The 20,825-nt window shown below is 41.7% G+C and overlaps 1 protein-coding gene across 1 annotated transcript in view; it reads left to right on the top strand.

The window, feature by feature from the left end:
* The window catches only part of TAF3 (TATA-box binding protein associated factor 3), a 112,036-nt gene that overhangs the window by 67,791 nt on the left and 23,420 nt on the right, over positions 1–20,825 (top strand). Inside the window, exons 2-3 of the mRNA XM_009290408.1 lie at positions 11,263–13,079; positions 18,065–18,147. Coding sequence (XP_009288683.1) covers positions 11,263–13,079; positions 18,065–18,147 — 1,900 coding nt within the window. The remainder of the gene's footprint in view (positions 1–11,262; positions 13,080–18,064; positions 18,148–20,825) is intronic.

Raw genomic sequence — 20,825 nt, 5'->3', positions numbered from 1 at the left:
CTGGCAGAGCTGTTCTCTCTCCACCTGGATTTTGTGCCACACCTAGCACAGCAGTGTCCGTGTTCATCCTCTGAACTTTATCCTCTGAACTTTGAGATGAGCTAATCATTCAATAGGAGACACTGTCTTCATATTCCCATTTCTCCCATGCTACCACTTATACGACAAACATCTTCCCTGCGCTGATCAGTATTGCCACCGTCTCCCCTCCCATCTCTTCTACCTTTGCCACAAAACCAATAACGAGTCGGATCCCTAGTGAGAGCTGGGCTGAGGGGCATGTTAGCTCTTTATAGCAGCAATATAAATAGAAATATCCTTATTAATACAATCTAAAATACCCCATCGTGCCATCATGTCTGTGTCTTACTTGCTGTCTCAGACTCCTGAGGACAAGAAATGTGACTCTTAAATTCTAGCACCTGTACCCTAAACCACAGTTCTGCTGTCAAGGGTGCATTACACAGAAAGCAAAGCTTTTGGGGGTTAAATTTTGAACTTCTGGGAAGAAAGGGTGAGGTCTGAAGTAATATGGTAAAAGAAATGTGTGATGTCTATGGGACAATTATGCCTTACCATTTCTGGGGTTCTTTAGCTCTGTTGCAAAATAAGATATTAAATAATCACTGTATTTGCTCACTTCCGAATCCAAGAACCTGAATTCATATGTAGGTTGCAAATCTGTGAAGGACTCAAACAAATTCTGCAATGCCAGGTAAAAAGTATGGCAGAAGTACAGGTAGTACAATGTAGTAAATACCTAATTTGTTCCTCTGCTAGGAGGTATAAATAGTTGCTTCCTAAAATATTTGTAGAAGTCTGGGTGTTTTTCAGCACAGGATTTTATTGAAGGTAGAACAGTATATTTTCTTATACGAGACCATAATATATAAAAGGAAAAGCACTGTAAAATCCTTCCAAATGTTTATATAGGTTCAGTGTTTTTGTTTTTAGTAAGATTTGTGATACTTGAAAAGCTGATTTGGGAAGCTCAGCCAGGAAGATTAGACACAGAGGTGCAAAGTGAAAAGACTGACCATCTGCTTTCCTTTTGTCAAGAAAAATACATATAAACCCCTCATATTATATTTTAGATCTGTTAGATACAGATAATACAATGTGGATTTTGAGTCTTTAGATCATAATTTCCATCTTTGCAAGAGGAGCAGTGCCGAATCTTAGCTGTAACAGAAATTCTCATCCAGGAAGATTATTAAAATACTACAGGTAATGACATCGGCTACAAAGATCTACTTGTGTGTATTTCTTTAAAGGGGGGGAAAAAACACCTTAATACACAGTATTACCATAGCTAGGCCCTATTATACTATTGTAATCATAGCTGAAGCAAGAACGGTGATTAACGATGGCAATTTATTGTATCTGACGAGGGGAGAAAATAGGAGATGTTGTCGTTATCATAAATCATATCATAAATAACCAAAGAGAAGCACTCAGAAAGCTTGTGTGGTGTCAGCAGCAAGCCCTTTCAGGCACGTTAGCCCAGGATGTAGCCATAGAAACCCCAAAGTCATATTGTTATCTTAGTCTTGCTGCAGTTATGTGATACAACAGTATTAACATATAGATTAGGCCATTTATAATACTAGGTGTCATTTCAGGTTGGCTTGCTTATATAGCATTTTAGTTTTTTATTGTGCCGAATGTTAGGGAAACACTGCATTTTTACAGGTCAGTATAGAGCCATTTATAACGTATCGGCTTCACACCTCTGTCAGTCTTGCTAATGTACTCTGTTATTGATTGGTTGTACTCTATGAATTGTCATTGCCTAATTACCTTGTCTTTCCTAATAATTTCATTTTTTAGAAGTCAAAATGTTCCTTTAAAGAGAAAACCTCTATGCCTGCATGCGTACTCCGGGGTGAGTTCCTGATTCTGTCAGGGATCGTACAACCCAAAGGGAGTAAAAAGTAAAATAAAAAGCATGTGGATTAATCCAAATTTTGTTATGGAGGTTTTCTGTCCCTGGCTGTATGTTTTGATCAAATGGCGGTGGTTTTCGCGTCACACTCTGTTCTGCAGATTCCAGGGGAGAGACTCAATCACAGGTAATTCAGAGCAACACCAAAGCCACTGAACCAAGGCTGCCCTGCTGATAGGGAGCTGGCTGGTTCTCACACATCTTCTCGCTCGATCACTTCCTAAAGATGCTTCTGTAGTTGTTTTTACTCTCCGTCCAAAGTCTGCATGACAGCTCCAGACACATTAGCATAGCATTGCCATGCACATGCATTTATTTGTGTATGTATGTGTGATCTACAAAAACTGTTGATCCACTCTTAAAAAGTCAAAGCAAAAATAGTGTCCCTCTTTGTATTGAGACAGAAACACGTTTTTGCTTGCTATATGCAGCGCAAATGCAGGACTGATATTTTGTCAGGTCAGAGAGAGATTGTGAGTGTAGCTGATAACAATCTGCCAACGCTGTTTTTTTGTCTTCAGCAGGAAGCTGGGTGTGTCATTATAAGAATCCTGGGTAGTTTGGCTTCATAAACATGGCATATTCTAAAAAGTATTATAATGAGGACCACCACTAGTAAGTATTTAAAAGTGTTATTCTCATTGCATCCAGTATCCTAAAGCAGCACTGGAAGCCAAAGTTGCACGTTGCACCCTAAGCCAAGATCTGATGCCCGAAGAGTGATGCTCCGCACCTCTCTGCTCTTCTTTCCCACACCCTTAGGCTTGTGTGACCCTGAGGTGGGCTTTTTACTTTGCCAACTGGACAGAAAAATACTTTCTCTTTTCTTTTTTTTTTTCCTCCACCCTCAGATATATTTCCATCTGAGTTAGCCCGTTAAGTCACTTTGCTATGGAGAAGGGGCAAGGTGATGATATAAGAAAGGAGGTGCAGGACTTTCCTCTGGCTTGTTCTAGCCCAAAAGTTTGAGTAGTATCATGACAGACCAGATTGGTGATTTGAGTTCAGACCAACAGATAATCTTTCTTATTTTAGCCTCGATCAGTTCCCCATTCTCCTGCACAAATGCTTGAACCAGGACAAAAGAAAGGATGGGACTGTTTCTTTCTAAAGCAACGCTGTGATGTAGAACTACAGCTTTAGTAGTTGTGGTTTGTTTCTGGCAAACTATGGATTTCTTATTCTCGTGTTGATGTTCAAAGTTCATCTCCGTTGATTTCTTACCAAGAAATGCCTAATCAAGAGTGTGAAGCAGTTGTTCAACAGGGTGGAGAGGTAACTGAATTGGTCTGGAAATTTGTGAGTCCTGAACCAGATTATTGCTGTCATCTGTATTTCAAGATGGATGGATGTATTTTGTCATTAGGGATAGAGGGGTGTCTTGTCGACCACTTGTAGCTTCTTGGACAGGTTAAAAACTACTTTTGGAGTGATTGGTAAATGTATACACCCAGTCTCTCAGTCCCATTGAACACCTCCACGTTCAATCCTGGCTAATACTGATGGTTGAAGGCATCACCCACCCATTTGGGCCAAAATTTTCCAATGTGACTAATGAGTCTGGATGCTTAACTTCAGGCACCTTTAACGTCCTCTTTACAGTGTTTCAGTTATGTATGCAAAACCCTAGCCACACCTGAAAGCTCTTTTTTTTTTTAATGTATTTGTGGTTTCTGCATTTTAGAACATACCGAGAAGGCACTGGAATGAACTTGCTGGCAATATCAGTGGAAAAATTTGAGACACGTGGAAGATGAGCTCCTTGATCATAGAATCATAGAACAGTTTGGGTTGGAAGGGACCTCTAAAGGTCATCTAGTCCAGCCCCCCTGCAATGGGCAGGAACATCTTCAACTAGATCAGGTTGCTCAGAGCCCCGTCCAACCTGACCTGGAATGTTCCAGGGATGGGGCATCCACCACCTCTCTGGGCAACCTGTGCCAGTGCTTCACCACCCTCAGCGTAAAAAATTTCTTCCTTATATCTAGTCTGAATCTACCCCCCCTTTAGTTTAAAGCCATTCCCCCTTGTCCTGTCACAACAGGCCCTGCTAAAAAGTTTGCTGCCATCTTTTTTATAAGCCCCCTTTAAGTACTGACAGGCTGCAATAAGGTCTCCCCGAAGCCTTCTCTTCTCCAGGCTGAACAACCCCAACTCTCTCAGCCTTTCCTCATAGCAGAGGTGTTCCATCCCCCTGATCATTTTTGTGGCCCTCTTCTGGGCCCGCTCCAACAGGTCCACGTCTTTCCTGTGCTGAGGGCTCCAGAGCTGGACACACCAGCTCTCTTCCCATAGAAAGTGTCAACTGGAAAATGTCAGGGTTTGGTAATACATTGGTTGATCTCCTTTATACAGTACAAGAGAAATCTGTTCCTGTATCGCCTGTTCGGTAAACAAGTCACGTCAGTGATCACTTGTGTTCATATGGCAGAGAAATTATATATATGTCGTGGTTTAACCCCAGCCAGCAACTAAGCCCCACCCAGCCGCTCGCTCACTCCCCCCACGGTGGGATGGGGGAAAGAATCGGAAGGGTAAAAGTGAGAAAACTCATGGGCTGAGATAAAGACAGTTTAATAGGTAAAGCAAAAGCCATGCACGCAAGCAAAGCAAAACAATTAATTCATTCACTGCTTCCCATCGGCAGGCAGGTGTTCAGCCATCTCCAGGACAGCAGGGCTCCATCACATGTAACAGTGACTTGGGAAGACAAACGTCATCACTCCAAACATCCCCCCCTGCCTTCTTCTTCCCCCAGCTTTATATGCTGAGCATGACGTCATATGGTGTGGAACATCCCTTTGGTCGGTTGGGGTCAGCTGTCCCGGCCGTGTCCCCTCCCAGCTTCTTGTGCCCCCCCAGCCTGCTCGCTGGTGGGGTGGGGTGAGAGGCAGAAAAGGCCTTGACTGTGTGTAAGCACTGCTCAGCAGTAACGAAAACATCCCTTTTAGTGTTATCAACCCTGTTTCCAGCACAAATCCAAAACATAGCCCCATACTAGCTGCTGTGAAGAAAATTATCCCAGCCAAAACCAACACATTATATAATAATATATATATAAAACACACATATATATACACACATATATCTATATAAAATCTGTCATTTTAAGCTCAAAATGTATTGCAGGTATCTTAGTGTGTCCATTTTGCAGTAGGGTATAAGGATATGGGCCTGTAGGATATCAGGATTGAATTTTGTCGCTCTTCCATTAATTTCCTTTATGGACTACAAGCACACTTTCTGTTTGTTTTGGGAAAAGGCCATTGTTATTACAAGTTAAAGAGATAAAACCTGTCATGGCAGAAGAAAAAAAGATTCACTTTTAACAGAAGTCAAAAGCCCCTACTTATTAGGATATGATAGGGATGTTAAGCTCTTGACTGACTTAAAATTTCCCAAACGATATCTTTGGCTTAATCTCATGCTTTATCTAGACAATAGGAAACTTATTCTGGAAGTCTGCAGGAAGTTTTTTGGGGGTTTTTTTTCACTAAAAAGTTTCGTATGTTGGGTGGGAACGACCGCTTCCTTTCTTGCATTTGAGAGGCTGAGCTGGCTTGTGTATAAAACCTTCAGCTCGATATCCATGCGGTCCTAAGGAGCATATGCTTGGAAAGAAAGATGGGTTGAAGATTTCAGTGCAGGCACTGCCACATTATTTCCTTTCATGAGTCCTGATTTTCCTTAAAAACCCTGATGCTTTCAAAATCCATACTTAGGTACTTGGTACCATGCAGTGCAAAGGAGCAGAGAGACCTGATATGAGCAGAACTGTGCGTGAAAGAAATGTGTGATCTGCTGATAGATCTTTATCTGGCCATTTTGCATTCCGTTAGAAAATAAAATGTTCAAATTCTGTTTAAAAAGAAAAGGGTTATGGAAGAAATTTAATTGTTGAAAATAGGCACGTATGAGTTACATGGAAACATCTGCTCATTCAGAATTGTATCCAAGTGGGTTTGCTCTGGTAGCTGATACTGTTTTTCTGGCGTACTAAAGTTAATATCAAATACCAAATGGCAAAATCTTGCATTATTATAATAACAAGAGTTGGCTTCCACAGGAACTGTTACCTGCCAGAGCTTTGTGCAATTAATACGTTAGCCACTGCATTGGAGGTAAGAGGCTGCTGTTACTAACATCATGTTATGCTTTCTTAAACAAGTGGTGTCCATCTTTAGGCCAGCATGTCTGACTCTGCTTCATCTTGTACCTAAGAAATACTGGTTTATTCTTAGATCTCCAGGTCTTAGCCAGATGGTTTTATCCTACCACCACCCTGTGACATAGGGGAATATTAATCCAGTTTCTGAAAGAGAGACTGGAACTTGGCTTAAATTAAATACCAGCCAACAGACAGTTTTTGGCAGGGTCAAGAGCTGAGCAGAGATCTTGTCTGTCCCAATCTTTGCTGTGTTCCTTAGGACATCGTCTAGCTGTAAGTGCTTATGCTGCTATCTCTGAAGCTACCAAGTAAAAAGTCTGGTAATGACCAAGATGATGACAATTTTAATTTTATATATATATTTTTATACATATATGTGTGTGTGAGATAGGTTTTCTTGCTTGAAAAATGTCTATACATAGGTGCGTTTCTCTTCAATTTTTCATCTATTTTTTTCTGCCTTCACTTTCATCTGACCTGTTGTTGAAAGAGCAATGCGTGCAGCCTCCTCTAATGAGGCAGCCAGGAGAGCATGATAGCGTGGTATGGGTGATTGCACTTCTTTTTCTGCAATAAAGGCAGAATTTCTGTTCCTTTGTACCCCTGTGTCAGTTTTAGGGACAAATAGTCCCTCGATCATCGTGAACTTGGAAGTTCATTACTGAAGTGTTGAGTATTGCTGTCCTGAAACTGAGCTGTGGCCAAATTAAGAAAGTATATATTCAATAAGCCTTTGGTTTTGGAGTCCCTGCTGTGCTACAGGAGCACGATGTACAAAGAAAGAAATTTTGTGCTTCTTTAGTAGTGTTTTGTTAAAAAGGTGCAGGAGTTTTGGTTTCTTGCCTGAACTATTCAACTTAAGAAAATTTCCAGCATTTGAAGTGGTGACATATCCCAATGGCTTGCATTTGGGATTCTAATGCTTTCTGTCCAGAGATCCCGGGGAGCTACGTATTTATCAAGTTCAGCTTTTGCAGCGCCTCTGTGAGATGAAATTACCATCGCTTGTCAGATGGGAAGACAGCAGTACGTAGTGTCACCTGCTGGAGATCGCGCTGCAGACCCATGTCAAGAGAGGAGTGGATTCCTTCCTCCCTTAACTTCAGAATCATCCTTTCATGAAAGTGAAGAACTTGCCTCGTTACATAGACACAGGCGATGTTACACATCCTAATATGCTCAGTAAGAAATGCTGTCTTAACAAACAGTTTTCTCAGAAGCAGCGTGCTAACAGCTGTCAGCTTGTTTTATTTCGACGTTGGATAAGTTCACCTTCAGGGCTGCGATGCGACGGCTGAACCCCTCCCTCCTGTAACCTGTGCATCGTCTGAACCCGGGCTCTGCCCATGGGCCCGGCTGACATAATAAACAATTGCTCTGTATAGCTTTAGTAATGTGGGCATTAATATTGATCCAGCACTGACTTCTCTAACAACAACAACAACAAAAAATGTATCTGTTATCTTGAGAACCCTCCCAAACAGCTCTAGTCTCCTTTCATTACAGGAGAGAGTTATTAGGGCAGATGGCCGAGGTGATATCCATTTGACCTATAGATGCTAACTCAAGAGTCGGATCATTAATAAGGTGGCCGGAGATAGGGAGAGATGGCAGTAAAGAGAGTTAAAAAGCAATCCTGTGCACAAAGGATTGCGCATCGAGAAGTGCTGGGTAGTGAATGAGATGGACAAAGGTGAAAAAGTGGCTGCGTGGTTTTAAATGCTCATCGCCAAATCAAGCAGATTACGCTTAAAAGCTGATGTTTTCCCATATTTGGTTCCTGCTCCTGTGTGAATCCTTCTGGAGGGAAAAGAGCCTGTAGCTCTTGAACGTAAGACAGAGATTTCACTTTCTCTAATTAAACCCCCCCAAAAAAAGTGCTTTATTGTTTTCTGCCACGGTCACAGCTGCGGTGGCTCAGGTTTGAAAGCCGCTGCCTGGCAGAAAACCAGTCCTCGCTGAGGATCAGACCGTGGCCTTGTTCCAAGAGAAATTTGGGTTTCATTTGACCACGATAGGATTCCAGATTGTCATCTGAGCATGTCTGAAAAGTGGTGAATGTGTGTCAGTAGTTAAGTGCTCGTGAACTTCCTTAGTCCCTGGATTGTTCAGGACTGACCCAGGCAATTTCTTCCAGATGTTTTGGGGAATCCAAGTCCATATAAAAGGGATGGTAATGCTTCTGCTTCCTTACTAAGTTGTCTTTGTGGCTTGCAGGAATGTGCATGAAAGCTGGAGCCAAGACACCCCGATTTCTAGTCTCACCTCTACAAACTGCACTTTAACCTTTTCTGCCCTTCCCTGGCATCTCCACACAAGATCACAGAAACTTCGTGGGCTCGGTGCAAACTTTACTTGGCCTTATTAAAAAAAAATAAGCATTGCTCTTTTTTTATTGTACAAAACTCTGGTCCCTGTTCTCCAAACCTCCTCTGAAATTGTTTTTTCACCTTTGATCCAGCAGCTGCTGGTTTTCTGCAATCCTGAGTAGGTAAAACATGAGAAGCACCTTGGGATGGGAAGGAGTTACAAAAATATGAAATATTGCAGTGCACTTCCGTGACACACGGTATAACAGAGTGGCTGTTTAAGTGGACACCGGGCAGAAATCTTTAGCAAATAAATGTTCTGATTTTTCTAGTAAATGTAATTTTTTTGCTCTTCGTTGCAGTAGTTTCTCTTCCACTTTATTGATTCTTTTTATCCCCGTGTTTTTTATATTAAAATGTTTTATGTTGCTATCTCTAAAGTCTGCATGATCAAACCCTGTCTTTCCTCATATTTGAATTTGGCTACACTTTTCATCATGTAGCCGAGGCAGAAGACCTCTATATCCTGATTTTAAAGTATGGTATTAGTTTTAAATTTTATCGCTCTTTAAAATTTTAAATGAAAACAAACTCTCAGTGGCAAACTAGGTTGAATGGGGTTGGGAGGGAATTGCTCGGTAGCAACCGGTGCTGTATGACATCTGATGAATGCTAATTCTTCATCCCCAAAACAGTTTTGAGCAGATAAAGGCAGCTGATTTCTGCAACAGCTTAAACAGAGATTGAAATGACTTCCATGATCTGGAAGCAGATTTTTTTTCCCCATAGCAGGTGCAGGCTCGGTCCACAGTGATTTCTCAGTTATACTCTAACTTTGCAGTTTAAAAAATTTAATGTCAGTGCCCAGCCAGGCAAAACCTAACTCCCTAACATTTCTGTTTTTCACGGAAGGCTAAGACTTTATCCTCAGGCAAAGTCTCCTCTCTGGGCTGGCTGCTGTAAATCCTCTGGGCCCTGGCAAAAGCCAGAGTTGCTAGCTCATTTTACTTAATTTGTGATGCTGGCAAGATTTGTGCTGCAGCCCAGGGCTCTTGACTCAACTCTCCTAAATCAGAGCATTGACACATTACAGTAGAGAAACACCAGCACAGAAAACCTGAAAATGAACGCCTCGAAAAGAGATATTTCAGAAAGATGCTGTCTTACAAAGCTTTAAATGGCATTAGTGTAACATTGTAAGTTTCTCAGCATTTGTTTCTTTAAAACCACCTGCTCATTAAGTTGGGTTTTAGCCGCTGTCATAATAAATGTTTTTTGCTACGTATTTCATGTGAGAATCTTAGGGCACTTGACATCTTTCCGCAGAAACCCTGCTAGACAAAATGTCATGCGTTTGTGCAGGTGGGTAAACAGACTCATGGGGTAAAGTGAAGTGAGGTTGTCTACGCAGGAATGTTAACTGGCATAGGTGTAATGACGTAATTACGGCAAATATAAATGTGTCAGGTTAACGCTGGTGTGGACATTCTTATTCCAGACTAAGAATCCTTTTTTTCTGCTTGGATAATTCCATTTTGAAAGTGAGCAAGTGTATCCAAGAGGATAAAGTGCTTGGCTGTGGTTGGGGAGATCAGAGGTTCTCTTCTTCTCAAACCTGCTGTGGATTTGCTGGGAGATCTCAAGTGAATTTTCTCCTTTCTTTGCACCATCATGCAACACATGTAGGACTGAAGATGGTCATATATGCAGGGGAAAAAAACTAATTGCTATTAAACAAAAAAACAGAGCAATCACACAGGTGGTGTCCACGCTGGCTTGAAACAGTTGGTGCCTGATGTCCACACTGTGCATGTTTCAGGTTTAGCTTATTTTCAAAAGCTGGTTTTTTGGTCTCATAGCCTGAATGCCCATTTGCGACTGGAGCACGTTAGGTGTATTTCTCTTGCAACGTATCTTTCACTTTGGTTTCACTATAGCAGGAAGCCAGCATATGGACTCCAGGATTGCTCCGTGATGCAAACAAAACAACAGTAAGCGGGGATGATGGGGAGATGCCTTTCAAAGGCGTGCTCCTGATCCAAACCAACACGCACACACGCGATGCTGGGGTGTTCCCATGTAATCATAACAGATAACGTCCGTGTGCAGCAAGCTCTTAAGATGGTATCAGAGACAGAACCTGGCAGGTTGAATGGGGCTTAGTCCTCTGCTTTAACCTTCAGGCTGTGCTGCTTCAGGAAAAACAAACCAGGTTTAGGAAGACATTTTCCTAGTAGTTAATCTGCAGTCAAAATTGTGTGATATATAAGCAAGACAGCTAATTCCAGTGAATTTTACTTTGATGTATGCTTTGCAGTCCTCTTTGTTACAGCAAAAAATGCTTCAACCTCTCTCCCTTCGTTTAAAATGAATGAAGCAGGTTCGTGGTGGTGGTGGTGGTGGTGGTGGTGGTGGTGGTGGTGGTGGTGGTGGTGGTGGTGGTGGTGGTGGTATTATTATTATTATTGCTGTTGTTGTTATTGTTATTCATGAAGCAGGTTCCCAACAACTGCAGTAAGAAATAATCAGGACGATTTTAGGTAGAATTCACACTTTGGACCTGCTCCACAAGGTCTATCACCATTGGAAAGCTCTCCCTCATATCCTTTGCTCATGGGTTTGATGTTACACTGTGATGAGGGCACCTGCCAGTTGTGATGGTGGCTGGTGTGAGACAGAGGAGATACCACACTTTCCTTCCAAGTAGACCAGTAAGAAGTTGTTAGGTGGCCAGTTATCTCCTATGGGCTGTGATGCATGTGAACGTTTGCTCTGATGTTTGTTTCTGTAAAACACATTTTAATTATCCTAATGCTTTTTTAAAATGTTCTTTGTTACAGAAGAGGAAGAGGAACAGGTGCCTACCGATGGAGGTACATCTGCAGAGGCCATGCAGGTGCCACTGGAAGAAGAAGGGGATATGGAAGAGGATGAGGCAATTAATGATGAGAATTACTTGAGCAAGAGACCGTTAGAAAGTCCTGATGCTGAGGAATTTCCACCTGTGAAACGGCCAAAACTGTCTGTTTCCAAAGGGGACACCTTGGACGGAGCTTTGGAACCACGTGAGCCTCTTAGCTCAATAAATACTCAAAAAGTACCGCCAATGCTTTCTCCAGTTCATGTTCAGGACAGTACAGACTTAGCCCCTCCTTCACCAGAACCACCAATGTTGGCTCCCATTGCAAAATCGCAAGTGCCAACCCCCAAAACTTTAGAGGCAAAGCCGTTTGTACCCAAAACAAAGTCCAAAACAAGTTCTCCGGGACAGAAGACAAAATCACCTAAAACTACACCCTCACCAGTGGTAACTGGAAGTCCCATACGTTCACCAAAAACTGGATCCAAAGAAAAAAAGTCACCAGGTCGCGCCAAGAGCCCAAAAAGTCCTAAAAGTCCAAAGGTTCCTGCTCACGTTCCCCAACTACCTGTCAAGCCTGAAACACCAAGTAGAACCCCCCTGGCTGCATTAAGTGACAAGATAGGAAAGGAAAACATTCAAGTAAAACAAGGACAGGTGCCACCTGAGCCTGCCACCAAGCCAAATATTGAAAACCAGACTAAGAAAGTACCAGTAATGGACAAGACCATTGATGATTCAATCGATGCTGTGATTGCTCGTGCGTGTGCAGAACGAGAACCGGATCCCTTTGAGTTTTCCTCTGGTTCCGAATCAGAAGGGGAAATTTTTACCAGTCCTAAAAGACTTTCTATTTCAGAGACTACAACTCCTAAGCCTTCTGTTTCTGCCAATAATGCAAATAAGGCAGGAGCAACTCCAATACCTCCCTCAGGTGGGACTTCAAGTTCAGACATTTCATGGACAATGGATGACTCAATTGATGAGGTCATTCGAAAGGCAAACATGGGGACACCTTCTAATCCACCTACCAATTTCACTTACTTCTCCTCTCCTTCTGCTTCACCACCAACTCCAGAACCTCTTCTCAAAGTCTATGAGGAGAAAACCAAGTTGGCTTCATCAGTAGAAGTGAAAAAGAAATTGAAAAAGGAGCTGAAGACAAAAATGAAGAAGAAAGAAAAACAAAAGGAAAAAGATAAAGAGAAAAACAAGGAGAAAAACAAGGAGAAGGAGAAGAACAAGGAGAAAGATAAAGACAAGGAAGGAAACAAGGAAGCAAAATTTCAGTGGAAGGAACTACTCAAAGATGATGATCTTGATCCCTATAAATTCAAACTAAAGGACTTTGAGGATGCTGACACAAAAGTAAAGTTGAAAGATGGCAATACCAAAAAGGAGAGAGAAAAACATAAAGATAAAAAGAAAGAGAAAGAGAAAGGCAAAAAAGACAAGGATAAGAAAGACAAAGAGAAACTTAAAGATAAGGGTAAGGAAGATAAGATAAAGGCTCCATCAGCACCTCTTGTGTTACCTCCCAAAGAAATGTCTTTGCCCTTGTTCAGCACACCAACTGCCATGAGGCTTCCCAGCATGTTACCTTCCTTGTCTCCAATGCTTCCTGAAAAACTGTTTGAGGACAAAGAGAAACCAAAAGAGAAGAAGAAAGACAAAAAAGAGAAGAAGAAAAAGAAAGAAAGGGAGAAGGACAAAGAAAAGGAAAAGAAGGAGAAGGAAAAGGAGAGGAAAGAAAGAGAAAAGAAAGAGAAAGAAAAAGAGAAACACAAACATGAAAAGGTAAGCAGTTTAGATGAGTTGAGATGGCATACTGGCTTGAAAAATGCACGTGGATTCCTGTATTTGCTGCTGAGCGTTGTTTAAGAGCTTTGAGGAGATGTGTGATTACAGGTTTGGTATTTTTTAAAAATAACAGCTCCAAGGAAGACGTCCCCCGAGAGTTTCAGGGATGGTCACACCTCTTTGGAAGACAAAACAATGGAAGTTCAATTTTGTGAATTTGAAATGTGAGATTGTCCTTCTGGTTTTCCTCAACTCACTTTTCACTTTGAAAAGCTGGGGCTCAGACTGAACAACAGCACACACACAACGAATGTATGTAGTGTTGCAGTGCACAGATTTTGTTCTGTAGGTTTCCACTAGTAGGGCCAGCAACCATATACCTTCCATATAGACTTTACATTTAGTTTCTAGAAGTCTACTCTTTCAAAGCTTGTAGAAGTCTGTAAATTACCAGGTGGACAGAAATGAGGAGCAGACTGCCTTCAAATAAACAAGTTCACCAGTTATCTCAGATGTTCAGAAGAGCTGCTGAATCCTCTCTTAGCAAGACCGCCCCCTTGTTGCTCCCATTTGTTTGAAGTAAGAAAATTGTTTTCAAATTATGGTCTAAATGTTCAAATGTCACCTTTCGTTTTGAGTCTTATGCTTGAGAGAGAGAAGAGGAGAGCTAGTTTTCAAGTGGGTTGAGCTCCTTCCACTCCTGTAACTCTTGCTGATTTACATCAGCCAAAGATAATTTCTTCTTTCCACTATCACCTAATCTTGAGAATATATTTAATATTTAAGAAATGAAACCAGCATATTTGCATGTTATCAGATTTGAAATCCCATTAGAAACAGCCCCCCTAATTCAGGGTTTGCTCTAATTTTTTTTGTCACTTCACCTTATAATACGCATTAAATTGTTAATATTAAAAAAAGAAGAAAAAAGAAGAAAAGAAAGAGATTGTCTTCATATGTGATAACCTTGGATACAGGATTTCCTAATCTCTATCCTTGGCATTAGGAAGCACTGTGTAAGTTCTGGTTTTACCAAGATGCTCTTTACATCCTGCTTTGAGTGTAATACTCCGTTCGTACAAGCTCAGATTTGGGACATTTCTCACTTTCCTTTTTGGCCACTGTACCCTGTTGTGCTACCTGCTGGACTTGAAACAAACTGCTGATCTCAAAACGTGACATATCTTTTAAGTTGACAAATGGTTTTTCAGTGCAGAATCGGGGTGATCTGGAGAACTAACATTTATCTGCTGTGGATGAGTCGGTGATCAGCAGGGTGGTGGTCGAGCTGTCCATGTTAATGTAATGTCTGATTTTAGACTGCGGCAACACTTTCACGGGTTCCCCATTTTGTCTGTCTGCCCCTCATGCCTGAGATGTTTTGTCAGTCATTCACTGAGAATTTCTGCAGAGATTTCTTTTTAAGTTAAACATGTGTGTATATGAAATAGACACAATGAGTTGCTTGTTTTTCATACATTCGATTTTGCATTTCTTCTGCAAATCTCTGTATCTAGTTTGCTTTAGAGCAGTATAACAGATACACAAACAAATACAAACTGGTAAAGCTCTGGTATAGACTGAGCATATATATATTAGGAAAAGGAGTTCAACAGTAATAAAAACTTGGACAAATTAAATTGACAAAGCTGCCCATTACCTTGGCAAAAAGTCCCTGTCAAAAGATAAACTTTAAAGCTAGAATGCATGAAAGAGTCCCTAGATAGAATTAAAATTTAAACTGATTGTTGATAGATAAGCTTTTTTTAAATCCACCTCTTTGCTGCAAGTCAGGATTTTAAAAATAAATTTCCCCTTTAAATCTCTTGAGCGATTTTCATTTTTTGCAAGGCCGCACTGCTGGTGTCCTGGAAAAATGGAGAGTTAGAGCTTTATCAGTTGGTGCCCTGAGGTATGTGGCAAAGAAGCTAAATCCTTGAAGATTAGCAAAAAAAATGCAGCACATGGCAATAAGGGGCTTATATGACTACTAGTATTAGTTCAGGTGAAAGAAGTATTGCTTATACATAAAACTGGACAAATCCACTGACAATGTATTTTTAGTTAGCTACAAAGGAGTCTTATATTGCTGGACTTTACCTCTTTGGTGATTTGGGAAGCTTAGTAATCCACTGTAAATGCTCTTCTGCTGGCCCCAATTCCCAGTATTACTCCAGAATGCTGCTCTTTCGTTTTAACCCCTAAAAGTACATGTTTCCTTAATTTAGCTTTTAGATCACACAATGACTTATTTAGCCAGCAGTTGTGCTGTAAGAGCAAATGATCAAGTTACTGCTCGGACGTTTAACCTTCAACAGGGCGTCCGCTTCGGAGGCATAGGCACAACCTGAAAGATGAGTTTGTGGGCTAACTGCAGTTTCAGCTGTGATGGCCAGTAGAAAAAATCAGATTTCTATTTCTAATATTGCTATACTTAAACAAAAGAGTGACTCAACGGTAACGTTTCCATTTTTCAGTATCGTCATAGTTATTATGTAAGTGTGCATTCCATCCTGTTGGGGAATTGAAGCTTTTTATCAAGTTTTCCCTGTAAGTTTGCCCCAAGCTGCTGGAAGACACAGAACAGCAACCAATACTCTGCATAAATGGCAGAAAGAAGAAGCCGAAGGCTGCATGCTGGAAGTGTTCGGTGGTGGGACTGAGGAAGAGGAGCTTTTGCGTAGGGCTTGCCTGCAGCTCTGTGCTCTGCAGTAAGTGTTGGGGTGCTGCCCTTGGAGCCAGAAAAGGAGACAGTGAGCTGGGCCACTGCCTTGCACGCACTACCAAATTAAAAGCAAACAGTTGAAGCAGTTACACCCCACTTCTACGATGGATATTACCGGGCGTGCTGTAGGAGTGACTGAGCAGCTCACGAGGCAGCTGCTGACCCAGTTTCAGATAACCTTAATACGCTGAGCTGTAAACTAAAGCAGTTGAGGAACAGCTTCATGAGAAATGGAGCCACCCTTGCATTGGGGCAGGGCTTGCCAGAGCTGCCCCAAAGTAAACTGCCCTTACTCGTGATTCGAAATCCTATCATCGATGTAGAGGAGAACCAGGGTATCCCAGATGTAACTGTGAATGCTCCTTAATTTTCCCTCTGCTCCAGTCATGCAAACCCTGCACACAAACCCACGTTGTAGAAAGATGCTTCCTCTCCTCTTGTATCGAAGGATAAGATTTAGGGTTGTCGTGGAGCCCAGTTTTCCTCTCGCTGCAGACTGCGATGTTGGTATCTGAGCATAAAGAAGTGTTTTATGTGCTTTTCTTCTGCCGCATGAGCCCACACCAGCGTTGTTTAGAACATCTTGGTGGTATACAAATAATAATACAAAAGACCTTAATACAAAGGGTGGATGACATGAGTATCTTTCCTGTGCTGTGTGCTGGAAGCTAAGTAGCAGTGCTTGTCCTAGGAAGTTTTGTATTTGAAATAGGCACTACAGAAGGAGGAAAAACCTGCAGGAAAAGAGGTAAGATAATCTAAGGCACGTGCCTGAGCCTCCTGTACCCAGGTTTCAATTCCATATCTCTATCCAGTGGACGATGCTACAGGTTAAGGTGCTGGGAGAGCAGTTAAGAGACTTACCTGTGGAAAGTGGCAGTGAAATTGTTCCAGGCATTAGGAGCTCCAGAGGAAAAAACTTCCTGCAACACTCCAGGGGAATGACGTAACAAAAAAATCGTGCTATATAAACAAAAAAGTAGAGGGAGACCTGTGGAGTAGACTAATACATATCCATGGAGAGCTTTATTGAAAAGCATGGTTAACTGCGTCAAAACAAGACTCGGGCTGCAGCCCTTCTCTGTCTGAAGTAGACATCTCCTAATGAGCAGCTCCGATTATTTGGGCAAGGTGCGTGGCACGGGACTTTGTCATTACCATTCCTCAATGTAAGTCCTGAATCCTCCCACTCTGGCCTGCCACCTCCTGCGCTGCTTTCTGTGCTTTGAATTGATTGTTTGCCCTCCCTTTCTTTATGAAAGCTTTTTAAACCAGATTTCTCCCACTGAGAGTTGCTTGGGTTTCCATTTAGAGTACGCATACTATTTTTGTCTCTTCAAGTTCCTGGACCAGATTCAGCTAAGTGGTTATTTTATTAAATACAATGATGCACATGCTCAAAATGAGACCAGTCTCCCTCTCTTTTTTTATATAATGTATATACACTTATATATATGGATATAAGTTGAGCAACTATGGCGTATCATTACAATGTCAACTGTAAAATCTGAGATGATTCTGTACAGGTTTTGCGAAGCAGTAGCTCAATGGGAGTTGGTCATTTTGGCAGATACTGGTTCAAAGAGTTTAAGGACATATTCAAGTGGTCTAAAGCCCACCAGATACGGAGGCTGGAAACCAGGCCATTTGAAAAATAGCCATTAAAAACCTCAGCCTGGTTGCATTAAAAAGCAGTGGTTCTGTTATACCTGTGTGGATAAGCACTTTCATAAAGTATTCAGTGTTGGTGCTTGGGGTTTATTTGCTTCCTCTGTGTCTAATTTTTATTCAAGAGGGTCACAGTACATTTATGTGATGAACCTGGGAAATAATTGAATTTAAATCTCAGAAAAAAGTGCAAACCCTGTGGGCACCTATCAAGTTTGACTGCTAAGGTCAAAGCATTTCGTGTCGATATTTAGAAATATACTGGGGGGGTTTGTGTCTCTAGAAAAATACTATATCTGGAAGACTTGTTAACAAAGTGTATGAGCAGGTACAAATGCAATGAAATTTCAAGTTGACTTTTTAGTCTAGAATTCATATTTGTGATTTGTTATGGCTGGGAGCTCCCAACAAACTCTGGCCATCCATGCTACAGCGTGAAGCATGAGAGCGCGGTGTTCAGTCTGTCATAGGTCTGTCTCATTAATCCAATATACTCTACTTGGTTAACTCCATCAGTGCTTTCATGTAATTAATATACTTTGGGAGTCTGCTTGCAGTCTTTGATTGATGATTGTGTTCCCATGTACAGATAAAGGTGGAACCAGTTGTTCCGGCTCCATCACCGGTTATTCCTCGGCTGACATTAAGAGTGGGTGCAGGCCAAGACAAGATGTAAGTACAAATAAATCCATCTGCAAGGTGCATGCTTACCACAGTTCATCCTCTGTCACTTGTGGTAGCTCTTATTTTCAGTGGGAAACGCTTAAAAATTAGTGGCAAATGATATGCATACAGCTATGGCATCTTTTGACCGTTCTAATGAAAAATCAAGCAGAACGCTTACCAATAGAAACTTTTTGGACATTTTGCTCTTTTTCTTCTACTCTCCAAGTGAGACCCATCATCTTCCATCCATCCTACTGTGTTTCCCACTCCGTGCCTTTCTAGGGCATGGATTACAAGACTCCATCTAGACTCATATGATGCCTCCAGTGACATTTAGTGAGGTTTCCGTAATGGATGGTTATCCCTAGTGTAACCTACAGCTAAGTTTCATAACGCTCTTGAGCTGACAGTTGTTTTATGCTTTAAAACATAACAGTTGAAATTCCTTTATACGCGTCTGTTTTATTATAACTGTTGATGATTATTCATGAGTGTACCTAACGCATTTCAAATGTTGGTTCATTAGCTCCCTAATTATTGGGTGCTGTTGTACAAATAGTAGTTACTTTGTACTGTGTGAGCGTAAATAGGATGATCTCTATCCTGAGATCATACAGCATAAACAGGTGGCTGGAGAGGCTGGGGAAACCATGCATCACTGGGCTTTTTAGGCTGGTCCTGTGTTGTATGTGAAAGGTTTCTTTTAATCAGGTTTTTAATATTTTTAATGGCGCAGAGCACACTTTCATGTCTGATGGTAAACACGAGCACCAAACAGATTTTTCCTTCCCATTCATCAGATTAAATATCACTAATGTTGTTGTTTCTCTTTTGTAGCCATTCTGAACTAAATCTCCTAATCACTAATTTTTCTGCTTTATAAGTTAAATGGCATCTTTGATGATTATTCTGTTTTTCTATGCTGTCCTACTCGTCCTCAGTAGGTAACTGTGAGTTTTACTGGTTTGAAGTCGCTATGGGACTTCAGTCATTTCTTGGTTTCTACAGGACACCCCCACTCCAAGTATCGGGGCTTTTTCCTGCTCTTCAACAGTTTCTGCTTTCTCCCTTTCATAATATTTGAGTGTGATCTAAAATTTCTGTGCCTCAGATTGCTGTACAAAAGCTCCAGCTTTCTCAGAACAGTTGTCTGTCCTGCAGTGCATGATTTGAATGTGCACGGCTGGACAGACTGTCCCTTTAAAGCCCACAGATCCATTTTCCTCCTTGCGGAACTATGGATACTTTTAAACTCCTCTTTTTCAAGGACTGTACAAGTGTTTATATGGGGAAAATTAAGTCATATTTTCAAGGCAGAACTTCTAAATTAAAGTTCTGAAGCCATATATTAGCACCAAAGAGTTAACTTTGCTTCCCATTTTACCTCACCCCAGTCTTTCTCATACCCACACACTTTTTGAGAAGGGACTGCAGACTCCATCTGCTTGCTACAAATCATATGGGCACATCATCGTCAGCCCTGCCAGCCCGTACTGGGTCAGAGATACTGACATCTTGTTTTTTGGCCTTCTGGGAAACTCACTTTAGTGGCACCTTGACCACCATCTGAGGACATCAGGTGTTGTGATCCTTAGCACGGCAGAACCTAGAGTTTAAACCCCGACTCCAGGATGGGAGATAGCTTCTATTCCAGTTTCCTTTGTGCATCTTTAGTGGCACCTTGATCACCATCTGAGGACGTCAGGTGTTGTGATCCTTAGCATGGCAGAGCCTAGAGTTTAAACCCCGACTCCGGGATGGGAGATGCACAAAGCTGACTTAGCTCAAAGTTTCTAGACAAATTAGGGGAGAATTAAACACAAGGGCCAAGATCTTCAGGGGCAGGGGAGTCCTGGAAGCAGCTGGTAGTAAATGCTAAAAAGTGGTTGTGCTCCAGCTCTCTGCAGCATCTGTACTGGGCCTAGGAGGGGAACTTCATCTTCTTCACGTGACACTCGTCCTTGAGATTGCTTTAGGCTGCAGAACCAAACGAGGTTTGAGTCATTAGTATTCCATCTCTATTTGTTTACTGGTTTCCCTTTTCTACCTTAAATATCTCCTCACTGCCCACCATACTGGCACCCTAAAGTTGTCCTATTGCAATGGCTGTATCACCCAGTTGCACCTTCTGACTGATGGCAAAGAAGAACTTACGGAGCTTTGTCATAGCTTTTAGGATTTGTCATAGTTTTCCAAGGCAAAATCCAGGAAGAAATTTGCCGTTATACAAGGAAATACAGTTTGCACCACATGGCTCTGGGAACTGTTTTGTGTTGCGTGTCGATCTGGTGTCTAATGCGGCAGGGCTTGCAGTGGAGCTGTCCTACTCTAAATAATACTTTTGCTTTCATCCTCAACAATTAATATTCAGCCTGAACTCAGAGCATATTTTAATTTTGTGTTGTGATCATTATGAAAAGGACTGGTGTGGCTCTGAGGCAAAGCATTACATAGCTGTGTGTGTGGCTTGGACGTCTCAAGTAATACCAGAAGTCTCTGCGACCTCTATTTAAAGTTACTCATTGAAAAGACCATAGTAGGATCATCAACCTTTTAAGTTTGGAGAACAAGTCTGATGAGGAGCGGCTGAGGGAACTGGGGTTGTTTAGCCTGGAGAAAAGGAGGCTGAGGGGAGACCTCATCGCTCTCTACAACTCCCTGAAAGGAGGTTGTAGCGAGGTGGG

The sequence above is a fragment of the Aptenodytes forsteri genome, unplaced genomic scaffold (assembly GCF_000699145.1).
Source record: "Aptenodytes forsteri isolate BGI_AS27 unplaced genomic scaffold, ASM69914v1 Scaffold173, whole genome shotgun sequence".
NCBI classification, from domain to species: domain Eukaryota; kingdom Metazoa; phylum Chordata; class Aves; order Sphenisciformes; family Spheniscidae; genus Aptenodytes; species Aptenodytes forsteri.
The sequence above is the reverse complement of the archived record's forward strand: the minus strand, read 5'-3'. Positions and strand labels throughout refer to the sequence as shown.